Source organism: Panthera onca, chromosome X (genome assembly GCF_046562875.1).
Source record: "Panthera onca isolate mPanOnc1 chromosome X, mPanOnc1 haplotype 2, whole genome shotgun sequence".
In the NCBI taxonomy this organism is placed as follows: domain Eukaryota; kingdom Metazoa; phylum Chordata; class Mammalia; order Carnivora; family Felidae; genus Panthera; species Panthera onca.
This window is the reverse complement of record NC_138357.1, coordinates 130,436,338-130,461,169: the sequence shown is the minus strand read 5'-3', so window position 1 is coordinate 130,461,169 and position 24,832 is coordinate 130,436,338. Positions and strand designations below refer to the sequence as shown.

Genomic DNA, 24,832 nt, shown 5'->3' with positions numbered 1-24,832 from the left:
TATGACCGTGTCGGTTAAGGTGATCTCTGCCCGGTGGCGGGGACTCACTGACAGCTCAGGGGATGGTTAGCATTTTTTTTTTTTTTTGAGGGATACGGTATGTTTCAGTTAAGGCACGAGCACTGGTTTTCTGGACACCACGCGATCGGTGCGTGGTTAATAGACTACAGCGTCAACACACAACTTTTGTATGTCCCGGGAAACCCAACAATCCGTCTGACGCACTTTATTGCACTTCCGCTGGACCGAAACCCACAGTATCTCCAGCGCATGCCCGTGTCGGCTCAGGGGTCGGCTCGAAGCCCAGGCATGTGGGCTTGGCGAGCGCAGGCTGGATGATGGCGTTGCTTTGCTCGCATACAGCGTGTGCTCCCGAGCCCGTGGTTGCCGTCTCTGATTAGGAATCCGCTAGCCCTGAGTGGGGGAGCCGCAAGGCCCCCAGACGCCAGAGCGCCACGAACAGAGAAAAGAACAAAATAGAGTTCGCATCTTGGGCAAATAGAGACAGACGGACAGACCCTAAGAAACCACAGAACAAGGATGTTGGAAAACTGACCACTGCCCAACGTGGACCTGGGAGAGGAGTGGCACGTGTGTCAGAGAGGGGAAACCCCAGCACCACTTGGCCTAATTTCCGGGGACGCCTGAAGGTGGCCTCCCGGCGGGCCCCGGGATGCCACGGCAGCGCCCAGGGTGGGCACCCAGCTGCCCGTCACGCGTGCGGGCCCACACTGGCTCGAAGAGAGCGCCAGGGAGGCGTCTGGAAAGTGAGGGAGTGAGTGCCAAACACCTCCTTCGAGGGCCCTCTGCTCCTTCCATCCCTGTCGGAAAAGCCAGAATAGAAGCAGCCCCAGGAACCGTGGCCTGGGGACAAGCAAATGTGCGGTGGTTTCATCGGAAACAACAGTATCTCTTCCCCGTTTTAGTGGTTTTCTCTGTGGATCGGACATGCCCAGTCCTACCCCACAGACACGGTACTTTCGGGCTTTATGCAGCTCTGGGAAAGTGTCATAGGTCATCCTGCTGCTGCCACAGCCCCAGGCGAGGGGATGCCCCACGGCAGCCACGGCACCCGCCCACAGCAGCCACGGCTGCAGCTAAACCTGAAGAAGCAGATCCCAGGTTCCGGGTCCTTCTTCCTCTGAGGATTCGAGCACACGTCTCTGCTGATCACCAGCGTGTGCTTTCCACTGCCGCCTCCAGGAGCCGCGAGGCTGGGTGTCACCAGCGGGGGCGCTCCGTGGATGGGGGAAGGTGGACCCTGCCCCGCGTCCCCCACCACCACCTGCGCCCGTGCTCCGTGTCAGCATCGCAGCAGCTTGTCGTTGAGCCTGATGACGTCGCTGACAAACGTGTCCGTCCCGATGAAGTCCCCCGCGATGATGTTGGTGCACCGCACGCCCGGCCCAGGGCACTGCTCACGCACCCACGCGCGCAGGTACGGCAGGTTGGGGAGCGTCATCTTCTCCAAGGACTCGGACGGGTGCGCCAGGATGTACGTCAGGTTCTCTGTGAGGTTGATGCCAGCCACGAACAGCCCGCCTGGAACAGGAAGGAGAGGAAGCTGGTGCCACGGCAGTCAGGTTCCCCCACCCTCGTGTCCACACGCTTCTGAGCACAGACTCTCAGAGCCGCGTGCAGATTAGGGTTCCGACGGCAGGGACACACGTGTCCACATCAGTGCCAGACTCCTGCCACCCAGCATGGGGACAGATAACGTCCGCAGGGACGTGCATGTCTTGATTCCCGTGTGGTGGACGGAATAACGTCCCCAGAGATGACCATGCCCCGACCCCCCACATGACGGGCACACTCATGTCCCCACAGACGTCCACCCCTTGACCCTGAGCGGCGGACACACGAATGTCCCCAGAGATGTCCCACGTGCTGGACGGAATAGTGTCCCCAGCGACGTGCACGTCCCACCCGTGTGCTGGACACAATAACCACTATTTGTCACAGCGGCAAATGGACACTCACACACCGCGTGTCAGACAGTAGATTTCGGGGGGGGGGGGTGGCCCAGAACCCTCAGACACATCGCAGAATCTCTGGGAGGGGCTCAGCCCCTGTGTGGGTGGGAACCCCTGGACAAAGGTGTGGGAGCCCCCACCCCCACCACAGGCGGCTTGGCAGGCGGCCACGGTCAGACGTTCGGTGTCTCCGCCGACGGTTTTCCTTCTAACCCTCAGAGCGCACGCTTGTCAACCGGAGAAACACGAGAGCGCGAGCTACCACGTCCCAACCTGCTTCTCGGGTGGCCTTGGGGCCGGGCCTTATGTCCGTCGCTCGGGTTACAACATGGCTTCTGAAACAGGGTTGTGAGCACACAGAGGCGTGACGGTGCGAGCAGGAGGCATGCTCGGAGTGTGTGGGTGGAGCCTGTGTGTGTGTAGAGGGCGCGTGGGTGCGTGTAGAGCGCGTGTGGGTGCGTGTGCAACGCATGTGGGTGTGTGTGAAGGGCGTGTGGGTGCGTGTAGACCTCGCGGGGTGCACGCAGAGCGTGTGAGTGCGTGTGGATGCTTGTGGAGCGCATGTGTCTGGCCCAGGCCAGCAAACTCCCTTGCGATAATTGTGTAGACAGGCGTCCTCCCGGTGGCACCCAGGCCGTCCTAGCAAAGGGGACGCTGACCCTGTCTGTTCCTCGTCAAATAGACGCAGGGGCTTCTCCCGAAGTCATTTCCCGGGATAACGGCCGCGATCATCGGAGCCAGCTGTGGTTAGTCTGCCTCGGGACGGGGACTTTCTGGAATGTTCCCAAGCAGCTGTGAAAACAGCACGCGTCCACTGTGGTGGAAAACCCCACGGGGTCTGCTCATCTGTCCGAGCCTACGAGGCTTAGAGTCCATCGGGAACCCCTTTCCCTGCCTTCTGGGGCGTCTCTCCTCTTTTGCCTCTGCTCCTTATTCTGCACCACCATGGGTGGTCCAGTTCCTGGCCCACCTCGGAGCCCGGGCTCCCCCTCCCCTCCCGCAAGGAGCAAACACCAGCCCCGGACTCACAGCGCCCACTTCAGAGATCCCTGCTCGACAGTGGGGAACAAGCTGATTGACTTTCAAATGGACACAAACGGAATATAATTCGGTATTTAAACGAATTTAAATTTGTCCGTGTACTTAAGATGCACCTGTCTTTAGACTCATGAGCCTTAAATACCACGCTGCTATTCTATTCGGGCTCACTAAAGGTGAGGTCAGGTCGTGTTATCTCTGTCGCAACTGGTCAGCAAAAAGACGACCTAAAAGGATGCTTGATTTCTGTCTCCGTTTTCACGGGTGTTGTTTACATAGCTTGCAAAGTCTGTGGTGACCCGAGACTTTTAAAGCTTTGCTGCGATGACAAATTGGACTGTTGGACATCCAGACCTTTCCCTAATAGGACGTGGCCCTGAAGCATGGATTGATTACTGAACGTAGGTTTGTGGTTTTTTGGCTTCTTATTGCAGAGAAACTCAGGGCATTTAAATCTGCTGGAAAACATGCTTTGTGCTTAAATGTTTTCATTTAATTTGTGCTTTAAATTTTAGATTCATAAATCTGCCATCTAGAGACTTCTGGCTGAACAGTTTGCAATTGGTTACCAGTTAATTTCCACTGGAGACTGAGGTTTCTAACACGAAAAATTCTGCTAAATGGGGCGCCCGGGGGGCTCAGTCGGTTAAGCGTCTGGCTTCGGCTCAGGTCATGATCGCGTGGTTCGTGGGTTCAAGCCCCACATCGGGCTCACGGCTCTCAGCACAGAGCCTGGAGCCGGCTTCACATCCTCTGTCTTCCTCTCTCTCTGTCCCTCCCCCACTCACAGTCCTTCTCAAAAATAAATAAACATTTTTGAAAATGCTGCTAAATGTAATTAACCCTGATGGAAATAAGGGAAACAACACTGGATGAAAAAAAAGGTGTAGAGGGTTTAAGAAGGGAAATCTTTGGAAAGGAATTTTGTGTGTGGTCAGGACTAAAGTTGAAATCCATGGATTTTTCTTATGTGTATTTATTTTGATGGGGCGCCTGGGTGGCTCAGTCGGTTGAGCGTCCGACTTCAGCTCAGGTCACGATCTCGCGGTCCGTGGGTTCGAGCCCCGCGTCGGGCTCTGGGCTGATGGCTCGGAGCCTGGAGCCTGCTTCCGATTCTGTGTCTCCCTCTGTCTCTGCCCCTCCCCCGTTCATGCTGTGTCTCTCTGTCTCAAAAATAAATAAACGTTAAAAAAAATATTTTGAGAGAGAGAGAGACGCCCCACACTGTCAGCACAGAGCCCGATGTGGGGCTCAAACTCACAAACTGTGAGATCGTGACGTGAGTTGAAACCAAGAGCGGGATTCTCAACCAACTGAGCCACCCAGGCGCCCCATAATGAGGGGATTTTAAAAGTACACTGGTATAAGTTTGAAATTCTGATTTCTCTGTTATAAAAAAGGACTTTTTTTGGATTGTTAGCCTGCTTTTGATAAGAACATGTAAACAAAGGTTTGTTTTTTTTTTTCTGTTACCTGCTAAGAAAGCCAGTTTCTACATTTTCTGTTTATCAGGTCTTTGATTACTTAAATCTCAATGTTAAAAGAGCTAAGTTTTGCTAATAACTGCATAACCCTACACACTTGCCTTTGCAATCTTTTATTGCCTCCTTGGTTAAATAAATAACTTTGTGATGGTAGGTAATCCTATTAAGGCGTGTGCTTTGTAACTTCTTTAAGGCTTTTTAAACAAACTTCCCCAAGATTTAAATTGTAAATAAAGTCTTTCTGACCAATTAGATTTGCTTCTTTGGTACCTTAGGTGACTCAGGAAGCATCATTAAATAAAGAATAGGTCTTAGGGCAAATGCTAGAACTATTCTGGAGACTATGCAATTCCTAAAGTGGTTTTTTTTTTTTTTTTTTTTTTTAAGTTTATTTGCTTTTTGCACCAGCGAGCTTGAGCAGGGGAGGGTCGAAATCAAGAGTCGACACTCATCCCACTCATCCGACCGAAATGACTTAGCCACCCAGGTGCCCTGAAATTCCTAAAGTTTTAATGTTTTGTTGTGAGGCCATTGCTTGATATTCTGATTACTGATGTGTTCGGTGTCACAGAAATAGCCGAATTTCCCTGCCAGCTACGTTGTAATCTCTCATCAGATCTTTAACCGTGTCCCTTTCCGAGTCTTTCCTCATTTATCGTTATTCTCTTGTGACAATGGGTTTCATCTGCAAGGGAATTCGTAAAAAGGCTTTTGACAAATACAGGTTTTTGACATGGGTAAAATCCTAAAACTGAAATTGGTAAAAATTCCCAGAACTAACCAAAAACGTTTGCTCTTCCAGATTAAGGAAACTTTCTCCTGAGAGATCTATGAGTTACAGGAATATGATAAAGTTTTAATTTGTGAACAGACTAAAGCTTCTAACTTTTCTCTCTCCCTGAACCCTCTGAAATTCACAAACCCTCAGTGAGTCTTCTTTCTTTCCTGGCAATGAGAATCATTTACATAAGTTCGATAAGAACCCGTTCTTGTCCCAGGACGCCATTGGGACCACTGGTTATTTTACAAAGGCTTTGACCGGAATGTCCTATTTGCGAGTGACCTGTGTAAACTCACGTAGGACCAGACAGCTCTAAGGAACTAAGGTTGACTTTACGAAACACGGAGCCATCGAGCCCCTTGGAAACGTTGGCCGAGTACCTGCTCCCAGAGCTCCCAGCAGCCTCACCAGGCGAGTACAGGTCACTTCCTGGCAGGTGCAGGAACCTCAGGATATTTGGGGACCTCGTGACCAGGAGTTGGCCCCATTCTACAGGTACAGCAGGCAGGTCTGACGGAAGTACTTGCCTTGGCTTCTGGCCTGGAGAAGCTATGCTTGGTTCAGTTGAGAGATTGCTTACGAAATTCGCAAAGCAAATTTTGAAAAATCTGTATGGCTTATCACTATTCCTGCTGAGGTGATGTAAATAATTAGGCCAAGTTTATTAGCACTGGATTCGGTTTACAAACAGATGAGTCTTGACTTGGCTACTTCTCCAAATGAGGGTAATTGCAGGGAAAAATTATGTTTGAACAACACGTCTTTGTAAATACTAATGTTTTTTTTTTTTTTTTAGTTTTTTGGTTTTGTTTGTTTGTTTCTATTTTTACGTCTAGATTGAGAGAGAGAGTTGGGGGGGGGGGGGCCACAGGGAGAGAGACTGAGAATCCCCTCAGTCGGTGAGTTCGAGCCCCGCGTCTGGCTCTGTGCTGTGCCGACAGCTCAGAGCCTGGAGCCTGTTTCGGATTCTGTGTCTCCCTCCCTCTGACCCTCCCCCATTCATGCTCTGTCTCTCTCGGTCTCAAAAATAAACGTTTAAAAAAAAAAACAACCCAAAGATCTAAGTGTCAACATTGTTCAGGGGGGAAAGATGTGGGAAACAAAGGCAGAAATGCGGATTAAATGTCCTTATAACCTGCGGCCATGGGCGAACTCTTGACAGCCTCAGAGTGAAACATCTCTCCAGCAACTCCCTACCCTCTTAAAGTTCATGCGTTGCTAGAGGGCAAATGACCTTAGCTCGACAATAGCCAGGCCTCCAGCCTCCCGAGTCCTCGTTAGCATATGAAAGTCCTCCTGGAACTTCCTTCCCTTCACCTCCCCCACCTCCCAAGTATCAGTCACCCCTCACAACCCCGTTCCGCCCACAGTCCTGTCCCCCCGCGGTAATAAAAGCACCTGTTTGCACCCAAGACAGCGCAACAATCCGTTCTTTCTTGGCCGTCGGCTCAGAGCCCCAACACTTCAAACCGCGTCGTGTGTATGGACTTATCTGTACCTCTGAGCATCCGTGCACACATGTACACGTACCCACGTACAGACACGTGCGCACACAGCCACACACGTGTCCATATATGTTACGCGCGCGCACACACACGCTACATGACTTCTAAAGTTCTTCCCTAAGAGCCGAAAGCAAACCTGTGAGTGATAACGTGTGTGTGAGCCCTGCAGGTGCCATGTGTGACCGGCCCACACTGCTCACCTGGGCGGCCACACCTCTTCATGTGCTCCAGGTAGTGGATGAGCTCCTGGGGTTTCACCTGGTCCCCCCACCAGTAGGGGATCCCAGGCCACAGCTCCCTGTGCCGGCTCACGACACTCGCCTCCTCGTAGGACAGAATGACCTGCTGGCCGCGTGTCCACAGCTGGTTCAATGTCGGCACCTCCTGGAGAGGAAGGAGGAGTAGCGGGCACCTGAGAGAGACTGGTCGGGGAGTGTGAGAGACTGATGGTGGAGGATGGGGGTGAGAGACTGATGGTGGAAGATGAGGGTGTCTGAGAGAGACTGATGGTGGAGAGAGGGTGAGAAAGACTGACGGTGGAAGATGGGGGTAAGAGACTGATGGTGGAGGATGGGGGTGAGAGACTGATGGTGGAGGATGAGGGTGTCTGAGAGAGACTGATGGTGGAGAGAGAGTGAGAAAGACTGATGGTGGAAGATGGGGGTGAGAGACTGATGGTGGAGGATGGGGGTGAGAGACTGATGGTGGAGGATGAGGGTGTCTGAGAGAGATTGATGGTGGAGAGAGGGTGAGAAAGACTGATGGTGGAAGATGGGGGTGAGAGACTGATGGTGGAGGATGGGGGAGTGTGAGAGACTGATGGTGGAGGATCGGGGAGTGAAACAGACTGATGGTGGAGGATGGGGGTGAGAGAGACTGATGGTGGAGGATCGGGTGTGTGAGAGACCTGATGGTGGAGGATGGGGGTGAGAGACTGATGGTGGACGATGGGGGAGTGTGAGAGACTGATGGTGGAGGATTGGAGAGTGAAACAGACTGATGGTGGAGGATCGGGGTGTCTGGGAGCAACGGTGGTCGGTTATCAGGGTGTCTGAGAGACGCAGGGATGTGGCATCATTTGGGTGCCTGTAGTAGGGACATGGCGGGGGGGGGGGGGCAGGCAGTATCTACAACTGCTCCTTGGCCTCTGGAATGTCTGTGACCCAGACAGAAGTGTTACCAACAGCACCCTGAGCTCACGCTGTCCCCCCAGAGGCCCCGCCCGTCAAATAGCCAGGTGTGTCAGGAAGGTCAAGCACGTGTTACTACAAGGACCAGGGCTCGAAGGACCAGTGATTTTGCACGTGGACCTCCCACCCTCTTCCGTCTCCCCTCTGTGACGTTCCCTCTGGAGACTCAGCCTGGCGGCCTGTCCCCTAACAGCTGCTCCTGCCACCTTCCCTCAGAAGCCCCCAGCACCTGGGTGCCCTGGGTCACAGCAGCCCCACTGTCTTGTTTTGGCCCCAGACCAGGCTCATGGGACGAACTTGGAGAAACGCCCAACAGAGTGATGTAAAATGGACCCCAAATGGATATGGAGTTAACTTTTTAGCTTCCCGGAGACCCAGGGAGGGTCACTCCAGCCGTCGCCAGCAAATGGCACCAATTATCTGGATCACAAAGACCAGGTGTGTTGTGGGCTCGACCGTGTCCCCTCTGAATTCTTAAGTTGAAGTCCTCACCCCGATACCCCAGAACGTGACTGTATTTGGAGATGGGGTCTTGAAGTAGATAATGAAGGTAAAATCAGATCATTAGGATGAGCCCTGATCCAATAGGACTGGAGAAGGGCGGATGAAGACACAGACGTGCCGAGAGGGACGACCACGTGAGGACACAGGGGGAAGACGGGTCTACACGCCCAGGAGACAGGCCTCGGCCCTGCCTGGACCTCAGACTCCCAGCCTCGTCCCCGCCTGGACCTCGCACTCCCAGGCTGTGTACGTGGCACAGTGGTGCAAGGGGCACTCTGTGGGCGGGGGGTGGGCAGTGGTCTTTCTCCTTGGGCGCATCACAGAGACCACTCCAGCAGCGCCCCCACCCCCAGCACCGGAATTATCTCACCATCATGCACAGCAGAAGCAAGCACGCAGGGGAGTCTACAATCATACTCCTGCCCCCCACCTGCGCCAAAGGGGGCCTTCGTGTCCCCAAGGATGTTGTTGATGAATCATACTCCTGCCCCCCACCTGCGCCAAAGGAGCCCTTCCTACCCCTCGGGGACACAGCGTGTCCCCAAGGATGTTGTTGATGAATCGTACTCCTGCCCCCCACCTGCGCCAAAGGAGCCCTTCCTACCCCTCAGGGACACAGCATGTCCCCAAGGATGTTGTTGATGAATCGTACTCCTGCCCCCCACCTGCGCCAAAGGAGCCCTTCCTACCCCTCGGGGACACAGCGTGTCCCCAAGGATGTTGTTGGATGAATCGTACTCCTGCCCCCCACCTGCGCCAAAGGAGCCCTTCCTACCCCTCGGGGACACAGCGTGTCCCCAAGGATGTTGTTGATGAATCGTACTCCTGCCCCCCACCTGCTCCAAAGGGGCCCTTCCTACCCCTCGGGGACACAGCATGTCCCCAAGGATGTTGTTGATGAATCGTATTCCTGCCCCCCAACCTGCGCCAAAGGGGCCCTTCCTACCCCTCGGGGACACAGTGTGTCCCCAAAGATGTTGTTGATACAGGCCACTAGGTACTCATGCAGGTTGTCCGTCAGGCCGTCGAAGTCCCTGCAGGCCAGGATGACCACCTCCTGGGGGTGGCTCTCCAGCCACTCTGAGATCTCCGTGAGGGTGTCCTGCAGAAGAGAGAGAGGGGCTCAGTCGGACCGTCCCGAGGGGGGCCAGGAAGCTGAGGACACTCCCACAGGCCCAAGGGCTTTCCGCAAACAGAACCCACTGGGCAAACGGGCCTGGGTCCTGGGCCAACAAATAGCCAATGCAGCCTCACCAACGACCGCCGGGCCGCCAGCCATTATTCTCGGGGAGAAGCATATGCTTGCGTGTGTGTGTGTGTGTGTGTGTGTGTGTGTGTGGTCATGTGTGTGCACCCTCACTGCACAGGGCACCGTGTGTGCAAAGGTGTGAAGTCTGCAAGTGCAGGGAACACGCAAAGCCCGGCAAATGGCATGTGGAGTGAGGTCCCCGGAATGGTGTCACCCGGGCCCAGGCGTCCTGGACGGCAGGAGGGAGTCAGGCTGAGCGGGACGGTGACTCCTCATATTCGGACTTCAGAGCCACGCAGGTTGTGGCGGAGGAGACAGTGCAAGACGCCCCAGGCCCCAAACAAAGGCAGGAAGACAAGCGGCCCCAGGTTTGCAAAACCCAGGAGGTCAAGAGTCGTAACCTCCGGACTGCTGGACCCCACAAGGGTGCGCATCACCGCGTGCAGGCCTCCCAGCGGCAGCCCTCCAGCACCCCAGCCCCTCCCTGCGCCAGCCGCCCCGCCCCCCCTCCGCGACCTCGCACTCCTCCCCTCCCCCCTTCTCCCGCGCCCCCCCTCCTCAACCCCGTGACCCCCTGCACCCCCCACACCTCCACCAGCGCAGTTGAGTACACCATCCCCCTCCCCCGCCCCCCCACCTCCCCCGCCCCCTCCGCCCCTCCCCCCGCCCCCATCCCCCTGCCCCTCCCCCCTCCCACCCAGCCCCCACCCCCCCCCGCACCTCCCCCAGCGCAGTCGTGTATACCATCCCCCTCCCCCGCACCACCCACCCCGCCCCCATCCCCCCTGCACCTCCCCCCTCCCCCCGCCCCCCCCCCCCCCCCCCGCACCTCCACCAGCGCAGTCGTGTACACCATGTGCACAAAGTGCAGGTTCTTCTCCGAACCCTCCGGCATGTGCGCGACCCGCAGGTCCAGGTACCGCACCCCGGCGTCCAGCTGCTCCGTGACACCCAGCACCTGCGGACAGAGCTCCGTCGTCGCTGCTGGGGGCCGTGGGGCTCCCGCCTCGGCTCGCCGCCCCCGTCCAGGGCTCGCGGTCCGGCCGCAGATGCCCCCCTCTGGGCCACGCTGTCTGAGGTCGAATCGAGAGCTGTTCCAGGTGCCGGCTGCGGTCCGGACGCCGCGCACGCCTGGCACTCGGGCACATGCTTTCGGGTGACACTGGCCACGGTGAGCCACAGACGGAGCCTGGGGAGGCCCTGTCCTGCCGTCCACGCCCCCTCGGCGCTGCCCTGCAGGGTCCCGCCTCCCCCGGGAAGGAACGCTCTCTGGGCCTCAGCAGCCCTGAGCCAGGCCCCCAGGGCCGCACCCGCACCCTTGGCGGTCAGGATGCGCGGAGGAGGGTCAGCGGAGGTGGGCACCGTCCCCACGCCACAAACAGCAGGAGGGCAGGCAGGAAGGAATCCCATCCAGAGAGGGTAAAGGAGGGAAAGGCCGTACCCTCCCACACAACGTGACAATGGAAAAAGCGAGAGTTAACGTGAAAGTAATTTGTACATCCTTGCGGCCCTGCAGGGAGCCAGGGTCCCTCCTGTGAGCCCCCCTGTGGAAACATGCAGCACTCGGGTTCAGGAGGCTACCTAGAGGCTTGCGTGTCCCCTACTGTGTGTGCGTGGGGCGGGGGGGTGAGGTCCAGCCAGGTGCGCCCCCCTCTCCCTCCACCGTGCAGAACCACCTGCGAGGGGCCTTGATGCCCAGGTCGGCCCTCGCTCAGGGACCCCAAGCTCTCTGCAGGAGCGGACTCCGGGGAGAGGAAAGCACCCAGCTGGCTACTCCCCGGGGCACAGGCTTGTGCCTCAGGTGGGCTGAGGTCGTGGACGGACAGGACTGAGAAGTGAACATGTTCTCCCGTGAAACACCCCTTCCCACGTGTATGGTGTCTTTTCAGAACGTAAACTAGGTGCTCGTGGTGTCAGCATTAGTAAAGCCGTGGGATCTGAGGAGGTCGTCACAGGACGCACGCGCGGTCTGACCGCCCAGGGCGGATCCCTGCCTACACCTGGGGACGCAAGGAGGGGGCTGCGGCCGAGAACCTCCCTGGAGCTGGATGGGGCGTTCCTGCCCCTTCCCCTCGGTGTGTGAGCTACAAACTTAACATGATGCCCTCCCCGGTGCTTCTTCCCTGAACGGTGTGCATTGGCGATGACACCGTGTGACCTGGGGCGTTCTGCAGAAACTCAGGGTGTGCACACCTTCCCGGCAGTGGATGCACCCCATATGCTTTCCTGTGGCCGGTGCTTATGAACCAGCGGTTCTGGTTATTTCCTCAACCGACTCCCTGGAGGCACCCAGACTTTACAACAGCATACCCCCCACCCAGACCTCCTCATGGCCCCCAGCACCATGAGACCCCAGCACCACGGGGACCCAGCACCACGAGACCCCAGCGCTATAAGGCCCAGCACAAGGAGACCCCAGCACTGACAGACCCAGCACTGTGGGGACCCAGCACTGTGGGACCCCAGCACCGTCCAGGACCCCAGCACTGCTGGGACCCACCACCACTCAGGACCCCAGCATCACAGGCCCCCAGCACCATGGGACCCAGGACCACGAGACCCCAGCACTATAGGGCCCAGCACAAGGAGACCCCAGCACTGAGAGACCCAGCCCTGTGGGGACCCAGCACTGTCCAGGACCCCAGCACTGCTGGGACCAATCACCACTCAGGACCCTAGCACCACGGGACCCCACCACCACGTAGGACCCAGCACCACGAGACCCCAGCACTGAGAAACCAACACTTTGGGGACCCCAGAACCGTGGGACACGGCACTGTGGGGACCCAGCACCCAGGATGCTAGCACTGTGGGGACCCAGCACCCAGGACCCCAGCACTGCGTGCCCCCAGCACTGTGGGACCCCAGCACCGTCCAGGACCCCAGCACTGCTGGGACCCATCACCACTCAGGACCCTAGCACCACAGGACCCCACCACCACGTAGGACCCAGCACCATGGGGACCCAGCACCATGAGACCCCAGCACTGAGAAACCAACACTTTGGGGACCCCAGAACCATGGGACACGGCACTGTGGGGACCCAGCACCCCAGCACTGTGTGCCCCCAGCACCGCCCAGGACCCCAGCACTGCTGGGACCCATCACCACTCAGGACCCCAGCATCACAGGCCCCCAGCACCAGGGGACCCAGAACCACCCAGGACCCCAGCGCTGCGGGGACCCAGCTCGGTGGGACCCCAGCATCTTGGGACCCCAGCACCGCGGGACCCCATCTCCGGGACGGCAGCGAACCCGCTGACCCCTCCCGCAGGGCTCTGTGGTGACATTTCAGGCTGGCCAGTGCAAGCACCTCACACAAGTAGGGAATCTGGTTTCTCCACATTCCAGACAGGCAGGTCCCCAGAGGGATTCCTGCTGCCCTCGTGACTTGAATTCCTGCTGCGCAGCGATTACAAAGCACAGAGCCCGGGACTGGGGCCTCCGGGAACCCGGAGTTTCCAATGCACACGTCCAGGGAGCAGAGAATTCGGACCCCTGAGCCCTCCACAAGCGGCGGTGGGGGGCTGGGCTGCTCCCCAGGTGGGTCCTGCGTTGCTGCCAGAACCTGGAACCATCACGTGCCTCTCCTCCCTCACTGACACTGTGCAGTGACGGCCATACAGCCAGCTGCCTGCCCCTCCCCCACCGGGATGCCCCAGGTCACCCTGGGTCTGCTCTCCCCACCCCCCCACCGGGACCCTCCGGGTCACCCCACCCCCCACCAGGGTGCCCTGGGTCTCCCTGAGGCTGCTCTCCCCATTCCCCAGCAGGACGCCCCGGGTCACCCTGGGTCTGCTCTCCCCACCCCCCACCGGGAACCTCCAGGTCACCCTGGGTCTGCTCTCCCCACCCCCCCACCGGGACCCTCCGGGTCACCCCACCCCCCACCAGGGTGCCCTGGGTCTCCCTGAGTCTGCTCTCCCTACTCCCCACCAGGACGCCACGGGTCACCCTAGGTCTGCTCTCCCTACCCTCCACCGGGACCCTCCGGGTCACCCCACCCCCCACCGAGACGCCCCAGGTCACCCTGGGTCTGCTCTCCCCGCCCCCCCACCGGGAACCTCCAGGTCACTCTGGGTCTGCTCTCCCCACCCCCCCACCGGGACCCTCCGGGTCACCCCACCTCCCACCAGGGTGCCCTGGGTCTCCCTGAGTCTGCTCTCCCCACCCCCCACCAGGACGCCCCGGGTCACCCTGGGTCTGCTCTCCCCACCCCTCCACCGGGACCCTCCAGGTCACCCCACTCCCCACCAGGGTGCCCTGGGTCTCCCTAAGTCTGCTCTCCCCCTCCCACCAGGACGCCCCAGGTCACCCTGGGTCTGCTCTCCCCATTCCCCACCAGGACGCCATGGGTCACCCTGGGTCTGCTCTCCCCACCCTCCCACCAGGACCCTCCAGGTCACCCCACCCCCCACCAGGGTGCCCTGGGTCTCCCTGAGTCTGCTCTCCCCACCCCCCACCAGGACGCCCTGGGTCACCCTGGGTCTGCTCTCCCCACCCCCCCCCACCGGGACCCTCCAGGTCACCCCACCCCCCACCAGGGTGACCTGGGTCTCCCTGAGTCTGCTCTCCCCACCCCCCACCAGGACGCCCCAGGTCACCCTGGGTCTGCTCTCCCCACCCCCCACCAGGACCCTCAGGGTCACGCCACCCCCCACCAGGGTGCCCTGGGTCTCCCTGAGTCTGCTCTCCCTACTCCCCACCAGGATGCCCCGGGTCACTCTGGGTCTGCTCTCCCCACCCCCCACCGGGACCCTCTGGGTCACCCCACCCCACACCAGGATGCCCTGGGTCTCCCTGAGTCTGCTCTCCCTACTCCCCACCAGGACGCCACGGGTCACCCTAGGTCTGCTCTCCCTACCCTCCACCGGGACCCTCTGGGTCACACCACCCCCCTCCGGGACGCCCCAGGTGACCCTCAGACTGCACATCACCCGGACCTTCCTCTCCATGTACACCCTACCCCAGGACGACCCCCCCACCCCAGTGCTCACAATGCCCTCGGACCCCCAGGAACAGAGGCCTCGGCAGGGAGTTTGAGCAAACCCCAATCAGACAGGAGAGACTGACCCCTCCCAGGACGTGGGGACCCGGCCCCGCCTGCCCTGTCCCTCCCTGAGCATTCAGGGCAGAAACCTGTCATTGTGAGTTCTTTCTCCTCCTTTTCAAACGTATGCACGTCTCTAAACAGGCCTCTGGACGACGGCACGGCCCAGAGGAGGTTCCCCAGGACTGGGGGCTCTGAAGTGGGATCCCGTGCGGGCCTGCCTCCAGCCGGCAAAACACCTCACAAAGACACGGGGACGTGCGTTGTTTGTGGCTGCTGGGCTGGGTTGGCCGGACGTCTGTTTTCAATAGTGTTTCCCCTGCCAGGGAGGGCACCCACCCGGCAGATGGCACTGATCGGCCGGCCCCAGGGCCCCGCGCCCCTCACCTGGGTGGTGGACCACTTGAGCACGAAGGGGCGTGTGATGCAGGGGAGGACCTTGCCCAGCAGCTGCAGCAGCCGGGACTGGCTCTGTGCAATGGGCGACTTCTTGTCCAAGCAGTACGTCATGGTGTCGTGACTCCCTGCAAGCAAACCCGAGGGGACTTTGTACCCGGGAGCCCCCTCCGCCGGGCGCCCCGGGAGCCCCCTCCACCAGGCGCCCCGTGCCCGGCAGTGGGTACTGCTCCAAACTCAGGCCCACCGTGCCGATGGGACAGGGTCGTCCAGGACCAGGGTGGCCCTAAACCTGGGTGTCCTTGTAAGGGACACAAGAGGAGAGACACAGACACAGAGGAGATGCCACAGGACACCACGCGGTTCCTCGCGGGGAACACCGCCCCTGGTTTCGGGGACCTTCCCGTGCCAAGCGATCCTCATCCAGCAGAGCCACCAACGTGCCCCCCTGACCTGGAGAAACACCCCCATGTCCGTCTGCACTGACGTCCGTGAAGGTTTTCCAGAAACTCTTGAAGAAGAAAGGGGCACGTTTACTGGGTGCGAACGTTCGCATGTTGTACAGGGACGTCCGTATAAATAAGCACAAATACGTATAAATAAGCGAAGCTGTCAGAATCGCTGAGACCCGGTGCTGCCGATTCCACAGATCAACGCATCAGAGCGCTGACTTCAAAGACGGACGCAGTTTTGCGCATCTAAGGTGTTATAACGGAGGCGTTCTGCTCGCTGGACAAAGTCAGTGAGCACCGAGATCGGGAGAGATTCCTGGGCCCTGTGTCCCATCCAGCGGAACCCACGATGTTTACAGGCTTAGCTGGAAAAACGAAGCCATCCTGCTCTGTCGGAATGTGCCAGGAAATCTTTCTGAGGACAATCGCAAACGTATGAAAGGAGAAGACAGAGGCTGGAGGCAGCAGAGAAAAGAGAAAGGGATTCCCCCTGGGGCTTCCGGAAGGAGCTGGGCCTGTGGGCACTGAAAGGTCACACCCGTGCAGATTTCTGGCCCCAGAGCTGTGAGTTCACACAGCTGTTTGGAACCACACAGATTGTGGCCCTTTGTTACAGCGGCCCCAGGACACTTTCACAGCCACCTGGACACGGCGCCTTGGGGACTAGGGGCCCTTTCCCCTGTGGTGCTGGGGCGTCCCCTACCGCCCACAGCTGCCCCGGATCCCCAGATCTGACCTCTAAGGGAGCTACTCTCCCACACGCTCCCCAGAGGCCACCTGCTTCTGCGGGGCACGGAGGGGAGGGGACGGGCCTGAAGAAGGGCATGCCCTGGGCCCTTGGTGGCTGTTCGTCCCAGAAGAGTTCCCTGCAGATCCCCTGGAACCACCCGGAAACCGCCTCCCACAAGGAAATTGGCCCCAGGGCAAACTGGAAACCCTGTGATTCGGATCACCAGGGAGTGAGAGCAGTGACACCTCTCTCCTCGAGTGGGTGTGGCCAGGGGGTCCTGACACCGATGACGGGGGCGTGGCCATAGGGCATGACATGAAGGCAGAGGGCAGTGGGAGGGCTCCCCTCCCACCACCTGGTCAAGAGTCCAAGACTCAGGATGCGCCTGGAGAAGCTTGCGATGGGGAAGTGGACGGTCCCCAAGCCCAGTGACAGTCCTCACTTACATACACTCCTATACGAATGTCAGCGGAGGGCACACAGCCAGTAAGACGATACTGTGGCTCCATATTTGCTGATACAGAAAATGCAGACAATATTATGCTCAGTGAAAACGTAGATCAAAAATTGTACCGTTGGGCCTTCTTTTCGTTTATAGTATATATCTTTATATATAAAAATGGATTATCCCTATATGTAAATGGATTCACATATATATTATAATATAGAACTATAAACTGCAGGCAAATCTATATACGTCACAGACAATGTAATTTTTTTTAACTTACACGTTTGCATTTGTCTGCAATTATTATGTATTGGCTATATGAGTTTTTTGTGGCTCCCTTAACAAAGTGGGAGGCTTCAAAGAACAAAAATTAATTGTATCCCAGCTCTGGCGGCCAGAAGTCTGATATCCAGGCAGGGCAGGACCACTGAGATCCAAGGGGGCGGGACCAAAGTCCCTCCAGAGGCTCCGGTCCTTCCTGCCTCTTCCAGCTTCTGGGGCTCCAGGGGTCCCTGGGCTCGTGGGCCCGTCCTCCTCATCTCTGCCTCTGTCTTCACGTGGCTTCTCCTCTGTGTCTGTGTCTCCCCTTCTGTCTCCTACAAGGACACCTGCCATGGGATTCAGGGCCACCCTGACCCAGGATGGGCTCATCTCAGAGCCTTCACTTACTCACATCGGCAAACACCCTATTTCCACATAAGGCCCCGTTCTGAGGCTATGCGGGACGTGAATTTGTGGGCACTGGTCAGTGCCTAGAATCGGGTTTGTGTGGTCACCCCTCGGGCCCAGCGGGGACACAGCCTGACCCCCAGGGACTCTCTCTCGTCTGTGAAGTCATTCGGGCGTTGGGACTCGGGCCACTGTGGGAGTCCAGCTGACAAACAACAGACAGCCATCTGGGAAATAACCACACTGGGTCCTGCCCCATCAAGAGAAACTGCATTCGAATCAAGGATTTAAACGTTTTTGAGAAGTCCTCGTAAAATCCCAAAGGAAAGCACTAGGACAGGGTGAAAACGTGGCTCAATCTGAAAAACTACAAAAATGTACCCAGGTGAGAAACCTGCTTATTTTTGAGGGAGGATCTCCAGCTACCGCACGTGCACGGACGTGGAGACACGGAGTGGGTCCACTACAGCCCTTCGTTTTTGCAAAAACGAAAGGCTGGTAATGCCCACATGCTCATCAGTGGGGAGCGGCGGCCACTGGTCCCGGGGCCACTGGAGCCGCAAGGGCCCAGACGGAGCCCAGCAGGACTCAGGGCCACCAGGTAGTGGCCCGCGCAGGCCTGGCAGGTGTCCCGGAGAGAGGGGTTCTGTCCCCAGGAGGGGGGGTTCTGTCCCCAGAGGGGGGATTCTGTTCTCAGAAGGGAGGGTTCTGTCCCCAGAGGGGGGGTTCTGTCCCTGCTGCCCCTCTGCCCTCAGCCCCTCTCTCCCTCCCCTGCACTCCCAGCCCTCCTAGACTGGGCCTGACCTGCCAGCCAGCTGCTCTGGCCGCACCAGACCTAGGGTCCCACAGGTCCTGTGATAGGGACGGCTCACGGCCAGCTGGCGGCTTGAGGTGCCCCGCAGGAACGCAGTGCTCGGTCCTTACAGCTGAAGGGCTAGCGGGTCCCTACACAGAGGGACAGACTGGCGGGGGAGCAGTACCCCAAATCCCTATGCCATCACATCTCCCCTCAGCCACACTCCCTGGGACTGTGCACGTGCCTGTTGGGCCACATCAGAATGAAGGAGACGGAGAAGGGAAGACGGTCATTTGGTGCATGTGTGTGCATGTGGTGTGTGTGTGCCTGTGTGTCTGTGTGTACATGCATGTGCATGCGTATGTGTGCCTGTATCATGTGTATGTGTGTGTGTATCACATCCATGCGTGTGTGCCTGTATTGTGTGCACGTGTGTGTATATGTGTGACTGCATTGTGTGCGTGTGTGCACACATGCGTGTCTGTATTGTGTGCGTGTGTGTGCCTGTACTATGTGCATGCATGTGTACACGTGTCTGTCTTATGTGCATGTGTGTCTGTATCGTGTTCTCGCATGCATGTGCCTGTACTGTCTGCGTGTGTGTGCACGCATGTGTGTCCGTATTATGTGCATGCGTGCGTGTCTGTGTACGTGTGTGTGCACGTGTGCACACGCGTGCCTGTTTCTGTGTGCATGTGTATGTGTCGGTCTTGTGTCCATACGTGTGTGCGTGCGTGTGTGCATGTGTATGTGTGCTGTATTGTGTGCATGCGTGTGTGCCTATACTGTGTGCATGTGTGTGCACGCATGAGTGTCTGTGTTGTGTGCGTGCGTGTGCCTATATTGCATGCATGCGTGCATGGTTCCTGCGGTTTCCGTGCACTCAGGCCCCACCCCATGGCTGGCCGCGCCCCTGGGGGACGCAGAAGCCCTCACCTGGGATGGACAGGTGGTGCAGAGGCACGTCCCAGAGCAGGGGGCACAGCGCCGACATCCAGTCTGCATTTGTGCCGCAGCTCTGGAAGTTGCCAGAAGCGCTTACCTGTCCGCCCATCAGGGGCCACTCGCTGCGACCTGAGGAAGGAAACAAAGTTTTGCTGACGTAAACCAAAGGGCCCAGAGCCACTCTCCTGGGGGGCGCTGGTGAAGCGTGCATCCTACCCCCTGCTGGTGCCCCCTGCTCCAGTCTTGCGCTAATCCCTCCACCACCACCACCCCTGCCGCGCAGAGGGGCTCACACGCCAGTCGGCCAGGTCTGTGGGTGCAGGGCTTCAATCCTGGGGGTGGTGGTGCCTTGGGGGCCCAGGTCAGCACCCTGCCCTCTGCCTCCCTGGGTTGGGGTGCTGGGCTGTGGTGCAGGGAATCTGAGATCTGTTCCCACGGAAGCCAGCGCTCCCTTAGAAAGCAATGGGGAGACGTCTGGGGCTAGGGGAGAGGAGGGGGTATCTCCTGGTCCTTAACCTACGGCCCTGGCCACTGTCTTCCCAGCATCTGCCAGGTGAGGAACACGCATGGGGTGTAATTTACTCTCAGGATAAGCTGATGAGGTAGGCACAGGACATTGCCTGCCCAGAAAAGGAGCCCCAAAGACAGGAGCCCATCCTGGGTTGAGCTGTGACCCGCGACCAGATTCCCACGTGGCCCCTTCCCCCAGCACGTCTCCAGCCGTGGAAGCTCTGTATGTACAGTGAGGGGGTCAGACTTGGCTTCCCTGGAAATAAGCCACTTCACCCTAAGGGTTATTTTGAGCGGAAGGAGACTGAAGAAAAGCAGAAACAAGAAAAACTCTCCTCCCTCCTCGTCTAACCCTAACCCTAACCCTAACCCTCGCCTGCAAGCAGGCATAAATTTCCCTCTGTGCAGCCGTCCCCTTCCATCCCCTGTACCTGGAAGGGGAGGACACCCCCCCTAGGTCTGCACAGCTAGCCTCAAGGAGTAACACTGACCCTGCCCTTAGCCTCCCCCAGCCGGCTACCTTCTCGGGACTTAGGGTCCCTACGACCCCCAGCCCGTTCACTCTGGCTTGTCAATTCCACATAGATTCATCAACCTTTGGTGAAATGGCAGATAAGGCCTAACGTCCAACTGTCTCCCTGGGTCCACTCCTCTTCTGGGAAGGCCTCTACAAACATCCAGAATAAACCCTGTCCCCTGTCCATCTGTCTTCTGGCATCTCACTTATTTATTTATTTATAACGTAAGCTGTGCACCCGACATGGGGCTTGAACCAACGACTCCGGGGTCCAGGGGGCATGCTCCACTGACTGAGCCAGCCAGATGCTCCCCTCTGTGGTCATCTTATCTAATTTTATTTTTAACTTTATTTAATTTATTTTGAGAGAGAAAGAGAGAGAGAGAGAGAGAGAGAGAGAGAGAGAGAATCACAAGCAGGATTCACACTGTCAGCGCAGAGCCTGATGCGAGGGTCAAACTCACAAACCAGGAAATTGTGACATAAGCTGATGCTCAATCGACTGAGCCACACAGGGGCCCCTCTTTGTCATTTTAAAATATATTTTTTTAAGTTTTTATTTATTTTTGATACAGAGGGAGACAGAGCATGAGCAGGGGAGGGGCAGAGAGAGAGGGAGACACAGAATCTGAAGCAAGCTCCAGGCTCTGAGCTGTCAGCTCAGAGCCTGACGCGGGGCTTGAACTCACAGACTGAGATCATGACCTGAGCTGAAGTCGGATGCTTAACCGACTGAGCCACCCAGGCACCCCCCCTCTTTGTCATTTTAATTTGCAGGTCTTGGTCCAAGAATCTAAGAGTTTAGAAAAAAATTTGTTCCTTGTCTACACTGTGTCGAGTGCACCAACAGCCAACAGTAGAGTATTGATTCTCATTCTGCCTCGGCAGACAAAAGCCCAATCCCTAACCCTAACCCTACCCCTGTCCATAAGAGGGTCCTAGAGCTAGCACCCCTGCCATCCATCTTCCCTCATGGTGGGTCCCAGGGCTCTCCCAGCTCACACCCAGTCCCTGCAGGAGTGTCCCTGCAGGAGTGAGTGTGGGACCCCGGCCCTCCTGGAGGGGCAGCAAACATCCAGGTGGTCTGGGGCTGGCCTATGCACACAGGAGACATTCCTCAAGGCACTGTGCCATCCAGGGGCAGATGGGCCACCGCCTGCCCTCCGGCCATGCAGGTGTCTGGAAAGTGGGCAGATCAGGGGCCGTGTAGCCCCAGCCTCAGGACCCCCTATATGTGTCAGTGGACCTCATCTGGGAGTGTGGTCAGCCCCAGCTAGGACACACAGAGCAGGGGCTGTGGCTATGCCTCTCCCAGCTGCTGCCCAGGGGGCCTTGTCCCGCCCAACTGAGCCCTCCCCAGTCCCATCCCAGCAGGGCCCACGTCTCAATGGCCCCAGGAAGAGGCCTTGGGTGAACCCTGAGATCTGCCAGGGGCTCACCATTTTGCTTCCAAGGAAAACCACTCTGTGAGTTTCAGCTGACAGGTAACAAAACACCCCCCCCCCAAGAATGTGCCCCTGGGGCATTAGGGTTCCTACCAGCTGGAGGGAGCAACAGACCCCAGAGAAACTGCCCAACGGGGCACTAGTTTGTCTGCGTGAAGGCAGTTTCCATGTAGACGTGAAATGTCCACCTGAAGAGATGCCTCTGCCCCCGCACCTGGGAGAGCTCCTCAGCGCCCCAGCCCCCCGAGCCCCTCTGCCGAGCCCAGCCCCTGGGGAAGGTCGTGGGAGCACCAGCACCCCGAGTCCTCTCTGGAGCCCAGCCCCAGGGGAAGGTCCTGGGAGCACCAGAACTCCCAGTCTCCTCCGCCAAGCCTACCCCTGCGAGAGTTCCTGGGAGCACCAGCACTCCAAGTCCCCTCAGCCGAGCCCAGCCCCTGGGAAGGTCCCCTCGACAGCTGGACAGCCTCCACCCTCTCTGATCACATCAAGGCAGGGCTCAGGCGAGCCCTGGGAAGGAGGGGGTTGATTGCACAAAACCGGGTGAGGGCAGGTTTGCAGGCTCCCGGCCAAAGCAGGTGAGACACAGCAGCCTCCCACTCGTGAGCCTTCGGGGAGGTGGCTCCGTGTCCCCGCGGCGCATCCGGAGGTGGTGGCTGGCGACAGTCACACTCAGGAAATAGCTCTTAGGTGAATAAAAGGACGGACGTGCCGCCGGCAAACCCGCTGTGACATTCTGTCCCGTTCACGGGCCCCCAACGCTCCCCGACCCGCCTGCGCGCACGCAGGCTCTGCCCCAGCCCCAAGGACCCGCGATGACACCTGGGGCGCTAAGTCCTGCGCCAGCGGCAGAGCAGGGTCTGAGGACGCACCGGCATCCGCCGCCCTCACCACCGCGGAGCGGGTCAGCGCTGACCACGGCGAGTTCCCGCGGCCGCGGAGCCCGGAGTCGAGCCTGTGGCGGCCCCTCCTGATAACCCTTCCCGTCCGGTCCGGAGGACGTGCCGTGCCCCTCTCCCGCCCCAGGCCGGGACCCCACCCCCGCTGTCCCCACCTGTCCCCAATGTCCCCGCAGGGACCCGCGACCCGCCCGGAGGCGCTCACCGCGCGCCGCAGACTCTCCAGCGGACTTTCCGGCGAGGCCTGAGCCCAGGACGCGCCCCGCCCGGGCCCCAGGCCGGGACCCCCCGCCCCCGTCCCCACCTGTCCCCACTGTCCCCGCAGGGACCCGCGACCCGCCCGGAGGCGCTCACCGCGCGCCGCAGACTCTCCAGCGGACTTTCCGGCGAGGCCTGAGTACAAGACGCGCCCCGCCCGAGCCCCAGGCCGGGACCCCCCACCCCGTCCGCACCTGTCCCCACTGTCCCCGCAGGGACCCGCGACCCGCCCGGAGGCACTCACCGCGCGCCGCAGACTCGCCAGCGGACTTTCCGGCGAGGCGCCCTCCCCCAGCCGCGGAGTCAAGCACTTCCTAAAATGCTCTGGCCTCGCCATTGGACGCCGGGAACCCCCGCCCCCGCGAGGAGGAGGGGCCGCCTCCAGACAGTCACGCCCAACCCCACACGGGCCCCAGGCTGCAGCCCCCACGTCCTAGCAGGACCCGTGCGGGGAGAGCACGGCGTGGTGGGAGGGGGGAGTGCCCCACACGTCCTGGGCAGCCCCACCTGCAGGGTCCAGACCCTCCCAGAGGACGGGAAGGTGTCCCGAGGGGACCCGCGGGGTCAGCGGTCAGCGGTCAGGGACAGGAGGGTGTCCTGAGTGTGACCACGGGGTCAGGGTCAGGGGACAGGGGCAGGAGGGTGTCCTGAGTGTGACCACGGGGTCAGGGTCAGGGGACAGGGACAGGAGGGTGTCCTGAGTGTGACCACGGGGTCAGGGTCAGGGGCAGGAGGGTGTCCTGAGTGTGACCACGGGGTCAGGGTCAGGGGACAGGATGGGAGGACATCCTGAGAGCCTGGCCGTGCTTTGGCTGCCGTCCGTTCCGGTCAGTCTGGACCCCAGGCCCAGAGCAAACAGGACTTTCATCAGAGCTCGGATGGCCTCATGTCCTCGGCGCCTGTGATCTCTGAGGACGTGGGTCTGCAATCCGACCGCGGCCTTTACTGAAGTGTGTGGCCCTCCGGCCTGAGTGGCTCTGGTCCCCGTCCTGGCCGGGCCAGGGCGTGTGGCCTCCGTCCGCGTCGGCGGAGGCGCATTCCAGGGCACGTGCACACCTGCACAGCCACCCACCCTGACGCTGACCCCGGTGACCCGGAGCCTCGTCCCGTCGGCTCCAGGGCGCGGGGCGCTCCGCACGTGCGCCTGGTGTGGGCTCTGCCCTGCCTGCCCGAGGCCAGCCGGGACCCAGAGCGCGCACAGGACAGCCCAACGTGTGCGGCGGAACCCCGCGCGACTGCCCCCCGCGCCCTCCGCCCGCAGCGCAGTCCGGCTACTGGGGCCGGGGGGAGGGGGGGGGCCGGGCACTGCCTCAGGGGCTCCCCGCCCAGCAGCCCCGCGGCGCCTCTTTCCGCGCCCTACCCCCGCGGTCCCTGCCTCCTCCTCCTGCCCCCTCCCCCTTCTTTCCCCTCCTCCCTCCGCCCTCTCTTCTCCCCTCCCCTCCCTCCCCCTCCCTCCCTTCGCCTCCCTCATCTTCCCCTCCCCCCTCCTCTCTCTCCTCTCCCCTCCTCCTCCCTTCCCCTCCTCCACTTTCTCCCTTCCTCCCTCCTTGGAGACCCTGCTCCTTGCCGGCAGCTCCCTGACTGGCCCCCTGTGCCCCGCCCTCCACAGCCCGGGGGGGCCCCCCCCCCCGTACAGCCCGTGAAATGGGGCTCTGAGCTCCTGGGGCCTGGGCAGCGGCCGCCACTGGGGACCCCCGCTGCCTGCGGAACAGACCCTCCCTCCCCGTGTGTCCGGGCTTCCTGAGGCCGGCCTCCACGCGCCTTCCTGCCTCAGGTGGGGAGACCCAGGGCCCCGAAGTTGTCCAGATCCCCAGAACCTGTGACTGTCAGGCTCCACTGCGGACGGGACTCCAGGTCTCTGCACAGCTGAGCTCAAAGCAGGGGGCGGGTGTGCGTGCAGTCCCAGGGGCTGTGCTGGGCCGCGGGCCCAGGACTGGGCGGGACCCTCGACAAGCACTCCAGCCTGGCTGGCTTTGCCTGAGTAGGGGGGGGGGGG

At 59.6% G+C, this 24,832-nt stretch overlaps 1 protein-coding gene across 5 annotated transcripts; it reads right to left on the bottom strand.

Moving 5' to 3' along the window:
* Nucleotides 1-23,266, bottom strand: LOC145714525 (PI-PLC X domain-containing protein 1-like). 5 transcript variants are annotated; one of them, XM_081794086.1, is made up of 7 exons: nt 23,077-23,266; nt 19,202-19,339; nt 15,162-15,298; nt 10,554-10,682; nt 9,422-9,577; nt 6,982-7,165; nt 1-1,542 (listed from the first exon to the last, which is right to left on the bottom strand). In XM_081794086.1, exons 1-7 carry the CDS (start codon nt 23,171-23,173, stop codon nt 1,304-1,306), a joined length of 1,080 nt encoding a protein of 359 aa, XP_081650212.1. In that variant the 5' UTR covers nt 23,174-23,266; the 3' UTR covers nt 1-1,303. The 5 variants fall into 5 exon arrangements, with proteins under 5 accessions (XP_081650212.1, XP_081650211.1, XP_081650208.1 ...); XM_081794082.1 differs by having other exon boundaries at nt 3-1,542; nt 23,081-23,157; XM_081794083.1 differs by lacking the exon at nt 23,077-23,266 and adding an exon at nt 22,883-22,954 and having other exon boundaries at nt 3-1,542.
* Nucleotides 23,267-24,832: the final 1,566 nt, after the last annotated feature.